At 37.0% G+C, this 12,714-nt stretch overlaps 3 protein-coding genes across 10 annotated transcripts in view; 1 reads left to right on the forward strand and 2 right to left on the reverse strand.

Moving 5' to 3' along the window:
* Window positions 1–230: 230 nt before the first annotated feature.
* Window positions 231–4,860, reverse strand: LOC101894380 (uncharacterized). Of its 2 annotated transcripts, none has more exons than XR_009342358.1 (2): window positions 622–4,860; window positions 231–557 (listed from the first exon to the last, which is right to left on the reverse strand). XR_009342358.1 is itself a non-coding variant. In XM_011293985.3 (2 exons), exons 1-2 carry the CDS (start codon window positions 1,168–1,170, stop codon window positions 315–317), a joined length of 792 nt encoding a protein of 263 aa, XP_011292287.1. In that variant the 5' UTR covers window positions 1,171–1,293; the 3' UTR covers window positions 231–314. The 2 variants fall into 2 exon arrangements, 1 of the variants encoding a protein (XP_011292287.1); XM_011293985.3 differs by having other exon boundaries at window positions 622–1,293.
* A 2,207-nt stretch (window positions 4,861–7,067) lies between these two features.
* LOC101894543 (PC4 and SFRS1-interacting protein) lies at window positions 7,068–9,862 on the reverse strand. The gene is made up of 2 exons (XM_005182905.4): window positions 9,062–9,862; window positions 7,068–8,962 (listed from the first exon to the last, which is right to left on the reverse strand). The coding sequence occupies exons 1-2, from the start codon at window positions 9,720–9,722 to the stop codon at window positions 7,971–7,973; spliced, it is 1,653 nt and encodes a 550-aa protein (XP_005182962.1). The 5' UTR covers window positions 9,723–9,862; the 3' UTR covers window positions 7,068–7,970.
* A 1,121-nt stretch (window positions 9,863–10,983) lies between these two features.
* The window catches only part of LOC101888879 (protein similar), a 365,682-nt gene continuing 363,951 nt past the window's right edge, over window positions 10,984–12,714 (forward strand). The window contains exons 1-2 of one of the 7 annotated variants that reach the window (XM_059123264.1): window positions 10,984–11,599; window positions 11,929–12,657. In XM_059123264.1, coding sequence (XP_058979247.1) covers window positions 12,422–12,657 — 236 coding nt within the window. In that variant the 5' untranslated portion in view covers window positions 10,984–11,599; window positions 11,929–12,421. Of the gene's footprint in view, window positions 11,600–11,839; window positions 12,658–12,714 lie in introns of all 7 variants that reach the window. The other 6 variants (XM_059123265.1, XM_059123262.1, XM_059123273.1 and 3 more) reach the window with 6 other exon arrangements.

The following is a 12,714-nucleotide window of genomic DNA, read 5'->3' on the forward strand; positions in this document are numbered from 1 at the left end:
CATTTATACCACTGGACTTCGATATACAGTTCATTTAAGTCTCTGTTACTTTTTTACGAGTCGGATTCCTAGAAATCAACAAGTTTTACTTATTATCGCTTCAAGAGGGTAGCGATTCCAAATTTTGTTCGCAATACAATCAAAATTTTCATTATTTCTTTCATAAACAGTATGTTTTGCGGATAAGTTCTTCCGCTTAGTGTATTGAAAGGCACCCAATTCAGGGGGTGTTAAAGAAGCAAGACAATAGAAATACGTTTTCTTTTTCCTTACAATATAATCAATGTAATAACGCAGTTTTATTATTTGGTAAATCACATAATTTGAACACTATGACGATGAAGATTGCCCAGTTGACCTTCTAACATTATATCATTAATAAACTTTTCCGCCCACAGCTGTTGCAACGGATCCATTCTTCTCAGTTTATCCGCCCATGTCTCGACAATGCGATCGAAACTATCTCTACTATTGGTTTTATTTGTTGATTCGACTTCCATTGATTCTTCAGTGATAGCCTCGGGGCTTACATTGACCCTTTGTCCATTAAGCATATCCTTAAAATAAATAAAAGTGGACATTTAAGTATCGATTCAGAAAAAAATGTAATTACAACTTAACTGTTTTATCAAATATTTTTGGGATTAATTCCTTCGCATTCACATCCTCATTTTCGTATTCACACTTAAGAACTAATTGGTCATGTACAGAACTCTCGTCACCCATTTCTCTGATTTCGAAATTACTGTCGTCACCCTCTTCCTCATCAACGGCATTTGGACCACAAATATTACGCCTTCTCCATCTAAATATCCAATTTGCATCTGGCTCAAAGTCTTCACCCAATTCAATGGCTAATTGTTTTGCTTTTTTGATTAGGACAGTACCGGCTATTTTTCTATAAGTTCCTTGTTGTTCGTAATACCAGGCCGTTAATGCTTTTTCAACATTATAGTGAAAACCTTTTCTGTTCCGTTTTTGTTTTAAATTTAAAGAATTCGCTGCCGCTTGTCTTATTTCGTCTTTTCTTTTAAGAATGCGGTGCACCGTGGAAATGTTGCATTTGTATTTGTCACATATGTACTTTTTGTTAGCTTTTTCCTCTTCAACTTCTTTAATAATATTCAATTTTTCTCGTATCGATAGGGAAGTTAGCTTTTTCTTAGACATTTCCCATGCAATTACTTGGCAAATTGCAACTAAATTAAATAAATTTTCAACTAGTTAAGTGCTAAAATTGACTTTCTATCTTTAGGCAGGTAAAATAAGAAAATTGGTATGTAAAGGAAAACAAAAAAACATACTAAACGCAGTTATCGTAAATGTGCAGCTATGTATACTCCGTGTACACTTAGGTGGCTCGACGACACGTCAAACATGTTTGGTATTTAAATGCCTTGGGTTGTTGTGCATGACTATGATATTATTTGTCAATGTGGGTTTAAGTTTGCCTATCTAATCTTTATTGAATTACATATTCACTTATTCTTGATCAATATTTTAATTTTTAGAGTCTCCACCATGAGTGCGTGTTAAGTTAACTTTGACATCTTTTTTTAGTTTCGTTCCTAGAATTAGTTTAATGTTAGTATATAATATATCATTCGAATTCCATTACCATATCTACTTGTAATATGGCTTTGCGAATTTATCAGATGAAAAGGACAAACGAGAATTTGAAGACTCCAAAATGTCCTTTCGTTTTTAAACTACTATTGTACATTTTCTTGTGCTGTTAATTCATGTTTACCCTATTGCAATGTTAACTCAGTCTGTTGAAATTATACAGTCCATATTTTTTACTCAAGAGTTTGTATTGTACCTAGGTTAGGTTAGGTTAAAGGACGCGCAGCTGCATTTAGCAACTGCTCCACTCGGAGACCTATAGGTCCATTGTGTTCATCCTAGGAAAGAGTTAGAGCGAAAGATAGAGAAAGTATAAGAATTGACAGTAGGAAATAGATAGTACGTAGTCTACGGCTGAGTTTGCCGTGTCGTCTTTAGCCACTTGAACCTTCTGGCTAATTGAAGGATCACTGCAGGGTCCGTGGTAGAAAAAGAGGACAAATCACGTGACACTAGTTCTCCCACTAGTTTATGTCTCACGTTAATGAGCGCTGGGCAGTGGCAGAGCAAGTGTTCGATTGTCTCAATTTCTTCTTCATCTTGACAGATCCTGCAGTAATCAATATCATCGCTGTCCCATTTTGAGGTCATAGCCCTCACCTTACAGTGACCTGTGATGATGCCCACCACAAGTTTTAAATCTGGTTTAGACAATGACATCAGCGATCTTGTTCTCTTCTCTGAGAGCACAGGCCAGATTCTTTTGGAGATGGTACATCCCGTTTCATCCAGCCATTTTTGTTGTGTCTTTTCCTGGTAGTGTTTGCGAACGATCTGTAGGAAGTGGCACAGTGGTGGTTTGACCGAATTATCTATTTCTATTGTAGTTGATTCGGATCCTAGCCTGGCCAATTCATCTGCAGTTTCGTTACCTGTGATATTGTAATGGCCGGGAACCCAACAAAGCTTGATTGACAACCTAGAGTGTTCCAAGGCTTCCCTGCAGCTTAAAACCGCCCTAGACTTGATAGTAAAGGAATTTAGTGCTTTCAGTGCCGCCTGACTATCGACATATATAGTCACCGGACTTCCGACCTCTATGTTCCTCGTGACTAGCAGGTCTATGGCCTTTTTGACCGCCAGGATTTCTGCCTGAAAAACGCTACAATTGTTTCTGAGCTTGTAGGATTCACGGATATTAAGGGTGTCACAGAAGACACCTGCTCCCGTACCGCATTCCATCTTTGAGCCGTCGGTATATACAGATATGCCGCGGAAAGGTGGGCTGTTTTGGGACCAGGCTTCTCTTTCAGGTATGTGTATTTCAGGTGGGCAGAAGCTTAATCGTGGTGAAATATAATCACTTGCATAGGCTATCTCTCCCACAGTCCTTACACGCCTTAGAATCGTAGAGTGACCAAATGGTTGACTACGCCATTCACCTAGTTCCCTGAGCCGAAGAGCACACCTGAATGCCAGTTCCTCTACATGTATGGCCAGCGGGCTTAAACCCAGTAGAGTATCTAGCGCAGCTTGAGGCGTGCTCCTAAAGGCACCCGTTATTAGTAAGGATGCGGCTCTTTGGACTTTGTTAATGTTGCGTGAGTAAGTTGGCTTCTTTAGAGAATGCCACCATACTAGAGATCCATAGGTTAGAATGGGGCGAACGATTGACTCATACAACCATTTAATGATGTATGGTTTGAGGCCCCAGCTTTTACCTATGGAGTTCTTGCAAGAATAGAGTGCGATAAAACCTCTTTTGGCTCGTTCCTCAATATTCCTCTTCCAACTTAATTGTCGGTCAAGGATTGTACCAAGGTATTTGGCCTCTGGTGAGAGGTTTAGAGTGACTCCATCTAGTCTTGGTAGTGTAAATAACGGATATTTACGCTTCTTAGTGAAAAGTACGAGCTCTGTCTTTGCTGGGTTCACGCCTAGCCCGTTTTGACGTGCCCACCGTGATAGAGTGACTAGAGCTCCTTGCATTAGGTCCGAGATTGTTTGCGGGAATTTCCCGGCAATTAGTAGGACGACATCATCAGCGTATGCGACTACTTTCGTCCCTGTTACCTCTAGATCTATAAGTATGTTGTTAATAACCAAAAGCCAGAGTAACGGTGATAGGACGCCCCCTTGTGGCGTGCCCCTAGTGACCGATTTCCTGACAGATGTTTCCCCAATGCTCGAGTTGATGATTCTGCTGCTAAGCATGTTATCAACCCAGTCTATGAGGAGTTGTGGCAATTTTAGTTTTGATAGTGACTCATGAATGGATTCCAACGTGACGTTGTTGAAAGCTCCCTCAATATCGAGGAAGGCAGCCAATGTGAATAAGGAGCCATTCATGTTCTTCTCTATATACCCTACGACATCATGTTGCGCTGTCTCAACAGATTTGCCTTTCATATAGGCATGTTGAGCAGTGCTGATGGCGGTTTGGGGTATTAGAGATCTGATCTCTGTGTCTATCAGCCTTTCCAAGGTTTTCAATAGGAAGGATGAGAGACTTATCGGTCTATAGTCCTTGGGAAGTGAGTGACTCGGTTTCCCCGCTTTGGGGATGTAAGTGACTGTGACTTCCCTCCATGATTCTGGGATGTAGGATAGACGCAGACAAGCTTTGAAAATCTCACTCAGTACTGGTGATATTACCGCTGAGACACTTTGGAGCATAGCAGGAATAACACCATCTGGTCCTGGAGATTTAAAAGGTTTGAATGTATCTATGGCCCACTTGATTTTGGGTAAACTTACTATTCTGTCAGCCAAGTCTTGGTCCCTAGTTGTATGATCATGATGTACTTGATCGGTTTGCCGATTGCTTGTCGCGTCAATACAGCCGGGGAAATGCGTGTTGGCTAGCAGGTTAAGAGTCTCTAGTCCAGAGTCAGTCCATGTGCCGTCAGTCCGTTTTATACTTCCGATGGATTTAGGGTCCTTCGAAAGGACTTTACGAAATCTGGAGGCTTCGTTGACACTTTCAATCGACTCAGTAAAGCATACCCAAGATGAGCGCTTGGCCTTCTTGATCTCACTGTTGTACTTGTTGAAGGATGCTTTGTAGGCATCCCAGTCCGTACTATGTTTGGTCTTGTTGGCCCTATTGTACAGTCGTCTACTATCCCTCCTTAGATTGGCTAAATGTTTTGACCACCAAACAGGTTGACATTTCTTTCCCGGGTGGGTTAGTGGACAGACTTTTTCATAACACCCAATTAAGGCACTAGTTATCGCATTTACGGAGTTGTCTATATCGAGGGTTGAGATTAAGACCATGTTGTCGAAACGGTGAAGCCAGGGTATAGCCAGCTCCGTAAATTTGTCCCAATTTGTATTGTACCTAGCTCAAGAGTTTGTATTGGTAACGCTACCTCCTGATTTTCGGTATTTCGATGATTTTAGTCCCATTTTTCAACGAGTTCTACCTTTGGCTGCCAAACATATAACTGTGCGCCCATATAAGTTTATCTCGCAATATTTTTTTCTTTTTGCATTTATTGGGTTTTACATCATTTGGCATGCCATTGTCTATATAAGTCCACGTCTCCCTATTGCCCCCCACTCATATAGTTGCAGATATTCAGTATCTTTACTATTTAGGTTACATTTTTATCGGATTTGGGATCTTCAACCGTTGTCAACCGTTGGGATCTTCAACCGTTGTCAAGACATTGTCCATATTGATCCAAGATCCCCATATAACGGAACCCACGATATTTGGTATTTTGGAATCTGTTCCGCTGCTAGCAAACCAAATTGACCACTTCACCCAAGCGGTGGGTAAAAATGAGAGTTCTCCAGACTCATTAAACACATCATAATTTCTAGATTCCGCAATCTCATTAACCACGGAAAGCGAATTAACTTGAATTCAGAAAATGACTAGCTACCTAGTCATTTAGTCTTACGTATCGACTTCGCTGCTGGAAAAACTAATTAAACACTAGGCAATAGTTCTCCAGCCATAACCACCGTGTCATCAGGTCTAATTGGAAACCCATCATGCCCCTAGGATCAAAACTTCTATCCACAATTGTCTCCATCAACTAGTCGGAACTTTTTAACTCAGCACTTTTTCAAACGCAACGAAAGGTTAATTGCCCTAAATTCAGAGTCATAACCGTCATTTTAGAGAATTGCGCAAAAGTTTTGATATTCTCAATCAGAAGTAGTTGTGGAGACATTATCACAGCTCCAGTCGCTCGTTTATTGCTTGTTGTTGTATAGTAAGAGCAAACTTGCGAATGATCAAAAGTTTCGGCTACCCGGGAATCAAACATTAAAAGGTGTGGAATAGACCGAGAAACAAAAGCAGGAGGTAGAACGGACTGAAGTGTGGCAACATTGGAATTAAGAGCATCTTGGGCAACAGGATTTTAGAAAATTAGTCACATTTAAGGACAGAACGGCAAGTCATGTGCAAATGTGGTTCGTTTATTTCAACAGACGGCTCGTCGAGCAGAATGCAGCGTAGGGTAGTACGTCGCATAAGACCACAGTTTACCAACACAGTTTATGTAGTGTGACGCTATAAATAACATCAGAAGCATTGAAACCATACGGATTCTAAATCAAAGTATTGCACCTCAATCCACAGACATTTTTTCGAAGACTGAAAGAAGGTGCTACAGAAGACGGGCAAAATTCCGGCTATACCGTTTCCGATAACGAAGTGGAACATCCGCAACACATTAGTTGAGAACATAAGCAGAATAGGAAGTGAGGTTGTAAATACATTTGATTCTGTCAGTCACGTAATAATGTTCGAGTAATTCGGAAACACTACACTGAAACGTTGGGTAATAGATTATCGATGTAGATTCCGGAGTGAAGCAGGAATTTCTAAGTTGGATTGGTACCTCTAGAAATCTATAGTTGTACGGAAGATTGTACCGTTTTGACATAGTTTGGTCTTCAACGGTCATAATATTAAGCACATGGTCTACGAAAATGACAATGCATGAGCAGGACGATGAGCGAAAGGGAGGAAGATTAAATCGTAACCTCATAAATATTGGTACGACAAAGACTCCCGATAATGCTAGTGCCAGACTGTGCAGCACAATTTCGATTTATCAGAATGATGCACTTCCTTCTACATACAGACGCCTTAGACCATAATAATCACATGCTTTCGTTGCAATACTGCAAGGTTGTCAAAGGTAAAATGTTCGCCCATGCGTGTCACGAAGCTTTTACTTGATCTAAAGAAGAAGACCAATCAGGCAAGATAGCTACCGATAAGTTTGTCAGACAAACTGAGCAGTACTCATACTAATACAATATATTAATACAGTGCAAATACCGTTCTCGGAATCCACCCTCTTTCTATATATTGTTGTTTGCCTAGTTTTGGCCCAGCAGCATACCCTATGGTTCACAACTATGGTTGTGAATCGATTATAATCTTTATTATATTCGAAAAATAATAAGGATTTGGAACCGGGCCAGATTAGCATTACAAACATGTCAATATAATTTTTTTCAGCTACGAAAAGTTATTTTAAAAAAGATATTTTTATTTAAATTATTTACTCAGTTATAGTAGCAGAAGAAGAGTTCATTTAATAAGGTTTGTGTATATGAATAATGATTCGGTAAATATATAACATTTCTTAAAGGTCAATAAAAATTTAAATCTGAAACGGAACATAAATGCCTATTGCTCTAAGTATTTTGTTATGTAGAGGAAATACGCATTAAGTCATTAACACTATTTGTTGTTAGCACAAAATGTTTGTTTGTATGACCGGAAGATAAATTTCTATTCTCATAGAGAAACCAAAACAAAAACCATACAAAAATTTAAAAATTCAAAATCTTTTTTAAAAAATTTACGTTGTTTTAGCGTAAAAAATACGAAATACATATATAAATCTAAACAATCTTACAATGTATTCAGAAATATAATGCTAGCTTTGGACAAAGGAGCTAATATATATTGATTTTTAAAAAAATCGAGCCATGATAATAATTTCTGTACAATAAACAAAATTTAATATAAAATTATTTTGCAGTTATTGTAACAAGTTCTTTTCCTATTTGATCATTTTTATTGACATCCATATAACCTGTAAGCAACTTTGAACGTCTTCATACAAATTACTATTGAACACAATTCTTTTAAATATTTGAAAAATTAAAATTTGCATTTCAAAATCTACCAAATATTTTAACACAAATGCCCTCCAATGTCCAAAACTAGCATGATATTGTATGTGCATATATCTAAAATATATAAAATTAAATTAATGCATTTTTCTGTTATATTCGCTGTTTCTTTTAACTAAAAAACAACTTCTAAAGAAACGAAAAATGGACCAATTCGAAAAAAGGATGGTGAATCGATTCAAAATATGTTTAAATACTAATCTATGATAATAAATCAAGTATATTATCATTTAATTGGCTTCTACGGCTGTGTGATGATTTTCATCTGTATTCACCGCCTTTGTGTCCTCCCCTTCGGCTTTTACATCATCGTCGTTAGTGGCATCTTCGGTTGATGGCAATACATCTTGTTCAGATTTGATGTCTGTCTTTTTTGCTTTACTCTTCGAGTTCTTTGTGGAGTTTTTATTAGCCGACAAAGTTTTGTATCGTTCTTCGCTTAAGATAATGCGGTTGTTTATATGTTTAGTATTTTCAGCATAGGTTTGTGCTTGATTGTAGAATTCCTCCCAGAAATGCGACGATGTGCTTGGTCCGAATATTTTCTTGAAGTTATTGTAAATCAATACCGCTTCCGAGCGAATAATCTCGGCCTTAGCTTTGAAATCTGCCTCTTCTTCCTCGCTCAAATTCCACAATTTCAAATTGCCAATATAACGCCTCATGCGACGTATGCTGTCAACACAGTCGGGGTTGCGCAACAGCATTATCTTAGTCAACTGGAATTCTTTATATTGTTTGATAATTTTCAAACAACGATCTACGTCGGCCCGTTTCAAACCCAAACATTCTCTTAGCTGGGCGGACAACTGTATAAAATCACGCTCAATTAGTAGAGCGTCCTCTTGTTCGATCATTTGACTGGTAAAGCGATTAACAGCATCAGGATGTATCTTTCCACGTGATGGATTCACAACCACTCGATCTAAAACGGAATCTAATTTTATTGCACCCATTTCTAGTTTTGTCTTAAGTTCTTCAGCTTCTTTAAGGGCATTTTCTTCCCACTTTTGCTTGTCTTCGGGGGTTTCAAAAGTTTCTGGTTTCAAGTAGTCCAACTTAATGCCAACACACTTTGCCGGTGGTACAAAAGCCAAGAGCAAATTATTGAGAAACTCATTTTTAGTTGAAGTTTTAACCGTGGGTGTAATTGTTGCCACCGGCTTCGCATTTGATGAATTTCTTTTTTCAGATTTTACTTTCGCATCATGAGAAGCAATTCCTGCAAAAACAGAAATAGCATAATGAAATATAAAAAAATGATTACAAGTATTGCAATGTTGAGAAACACAGTTATAGAGAAGAAGACAAATTCACCTACCTTCTGATGGTACTTTCTTTTTGGGAGCTGGAGCGTGTGCAATGGGCCCAGTATCTCCATCATCATCAATGTAACGTTTTAATTTAATTTTGCGTCCACTGCGACTGACGACTTCACTTTCAGGGACGGTGGGTGCTTCCGGATCTTTCTTTATCGACTTTTCAGTGGCGACAGCCGTGGCTTCTTCTTTGACATTAGCAACAGGTTCAGCACCGCCTTCTTCATCTACTTCCATTTGTGAATCATCAACGCCATCTATGTTAGTATCATTTACTGCACTTTCATCTACTGTATTATCAAATTGCGACTCCAATTGAGATGCGTCGGCAGTTGAGTCCGCAACGCCGGCACCACCACCAGAAACCACAGCTGGCAAATCGATTGGCGCGGAATCTTCACCATTTAGTGCGGCCTCAATTTGTTCCATTGCCTCACGAAAGTTGTTACGTTTCATATTCTTATCGGTGGCAAACTTCTCCTTGTTATCTTTATATTGGAAAAGGTCTTCCAATTTTATATTGGCAGTCTCACCCGTTCCATAGAAGTACACATTATACTTCTTGTTGTTGTATCTAGTTATCTTCGCTGGCCAAGCGGGATAGCCCTTTACTTTAGCAAATACTAAATCGCCAATATTAAATTGTTTCTTTTCTTTTACCATTGTACGTTTTGTTACTATTTATATTATTATAGAAAGTTTTATTTCGAAAATATTAATTAATGAACTCGCGATTAATAGTTTTCCGACAACGAAGCACACGAAGCACGCAAGTTCCACAAAAGAATAGAAGAAAGCCGAATAAAGCGCCAATAAAGTAAAAAGAGAAAAAGTAACAAAGTGAAAATGCGTGATGAAGATAAAAATCAAAGCAAAAACTAAGATTTTCAAGAGTTCTATAAGATCGAGAAATGTTGTTTAATGGGATCTGGAGAATCGAAAAAATCAATCAAAAGGGTTCTAGAAACACAAATTTCTTCGAAAGAAGACAGCTTGAAAGAACGATGAATATCTTTCAAGCCAGTCTCAATCTCCTTTGTGTTTCTATCCCATGTATTGTAATCTGTAAAACAGTTAATGTATCCATTAAATGCTAATTTTTGAATGCCTTTCCTGTATTTTCGTATGTATTCAATGGATTTATGTATATAGATGTTGACAAGGAGATGTTGTCAAATGTATAAATTTGAAAAAATTGTAAACATATGATTACATGACTTTACCTTCTTAGTTCTACATTGATTGAATGGAACAATTCATATATTTTTTAATTCACATTTTTCCAATTGATAAAGTGATTTTTAAATGTATATGACATTTAAAAATCACTTTATCGGTAAAAGTAATATGATTTTCTCTATCCTATGATCCAGAGTGTTCTTGTGATCCATAATTTATGTTATATTTGTTGTTAAGGCATGTTTACGGTAGAAGTTTTTTCAGGGTAAACCTTCTTTATCAAGAATTATTTGAGGTATATTCAAAGGAATTGACAATTTAAGCCGACTGGGGTTTCTAAATCCTCTACAACGTAAACGTACTATTAAATTATGAAAATGCTATGAATCTTAACCCATAAACAATATTACTAATTGCCACGTAACACAGGTTGTGCGTACATTTCGAAGGAGGTAATTTTCGTATTCAAATTAAAAAATGGATGCTGCCAATGAAATATTTTGGAACAATTGTATATCATGTGTTAGCATGAGATTGCTGAGTACAATTTTGCCATGTGAAACACACACAGCGCATAAAATAAATTATTTCATGGCTTTTAAACGCGAGTGCTTAATAAAATATTTATCTTCCTTCAGTAAACAAACATCAGCTGACAAATGTCATTACGTTTGCCACTAACAATGTTCATGCCAATAGCCATTTTACATCAACTGTGAAATGATGACAATCGTTTGCAACCATGTTTTGCCCTTTCTTTTAGTTATTAATTCGTGAATTTCCAATTCGTGTGTGTTCAATATCGTCGTGTTGTAAATTGATTCTATAAAATTACCAGAAAAATGATAATAAAAACTATGAAAACCGTAGTGAAATGAAAGTTTTCAGTTTATGAATTTGTTGAAATCCAAACTGTATAAAGTGATTTCGAACGGACGTTAAAACGCGTTTGCCTGTCACTGACGTCTCTTAAATTGACCCCAATAACAAACAACTCAACTGAGAAAAGAAAAAAAACAAATCTTTGTGCGGGAATATTTTCGTCCAACAAGATCTGGCGCTTTGCAAGTGTAATCCAAACAAAAAAATACAAAGTGAATAACAAGTGATTGTAATTTAGAAGCTTCAACAATAATTATCACTACCGATTATATGCATATGAAGAAAGTTCATCATTTCCAGCAGCTTACCAGTGTTGTGAGTGTGGAATTCTTGTGGGCTTTCTTTTGATAAATCTTCTACCAAAAAGAAAGAAAAATCCAATACAGGCTGCTAACTAACAAAACAACAACAAAAACACAATCAAATTAATATGAGAAAAAGTGTGTGGAAAAAGGTTCGTTCGTCGTGCCTCTTCTGAAGTATTTATATATATTTTTTGTTTTATATTGTTTTGTAAAAGTGTAATATGTGTGCTGTGTTTTTTGATTAAGTGTATTTGTGTGCGTTTGTGTAGAGCCTCATTGTTTATTTGATCTTTTTGGTGTCGTCACAACACTCTCCTCCTACTAAATGATTGTCAGTCGCATGATTAAGTAATAATTTCTCTTGAGCAAATATCTCTAAAATAAAAATCAAATGTTTGTGGGTCTGACATCTAGAAAGGAGAACAAAAAAGAAAAAAAGAAAGTCAAGGAATATTGGAAAATATAAATTCATAAATTACAAATATTCGCCCAATTTTCTTTAGATCAGAAAAACAACAAAACAAAAAATAAATAAAACCTCTTGTTGAATGTCATTTAATATATCGAGAGAGAGGGAGCATAAAAGTGTCTGTCTCTTCAAAGTGCCAAAAAAGAAACAAGTGAGAGAAATCTTTCGTGTCGTTTTTTAAAACTTCAAACTCAAAAGAAACCATTGGAAAATATTGTAAAAATTAAAGCTTTTTATTCAGAAAAATTGATAGATCTTTAATTAAAAAAAAAAAAAAAAAAAAAACAGTGCCTATAATATATCAGTGTTGTATGTGATTGTTCCAGTGTAAAATTAAAGGAAAGAAATTATCTCGAATATTTGGTACAAGAATATAAGTAAAATATCTAAAGCTTAAAACCAATTTTGAGAATTCCCTTGTCCCTCCCCATTTAACTCTGCCATCAGTCATCGTATATAAATATTTTCTTAACAATCATTACTTGAATGCACAATAATTTGTCGTTACTAGACAACCTAAATCAGCAATGGGTGCAATATCCAAATTAGTGAATAACAACGCCACCAATATAGCTGGTGGCGGCAATAATAACACGGTCACGGTCACTAATAACAACCGTCTGCAGTTGGAGGAGCAAACAGCCAAGAAATCAGCTGTTGATCTTCTTCCATCAACTTCTTCGTCTTTGTCGTCAGCAACTCCAGGAAATGCCACCTCCGCTATTGCTTTAACAGCCAATGGCAAACCCAAAGAGAAAAGAAGGTAAGTTTAAATTTGCTCTGTCATCGTATTTTCTTTGCGCTGTTTTTGTTAATTAAG

This window comes from Musca domestica, unplaced genomic scaffold (assembly GCF_030504385.1).
Source record: "Musca domestica strain aabys unplaced genomic scaffold, Musca_domestica.polishedcontigs.V.1.1 1, whole genome shotgun sequence".
NCBI classification, from domain to species: Eukaryota; Metazoa; Arthropoda; class Insecta; order Diptera; family Muscidae; genus Musca; species Musca domestica.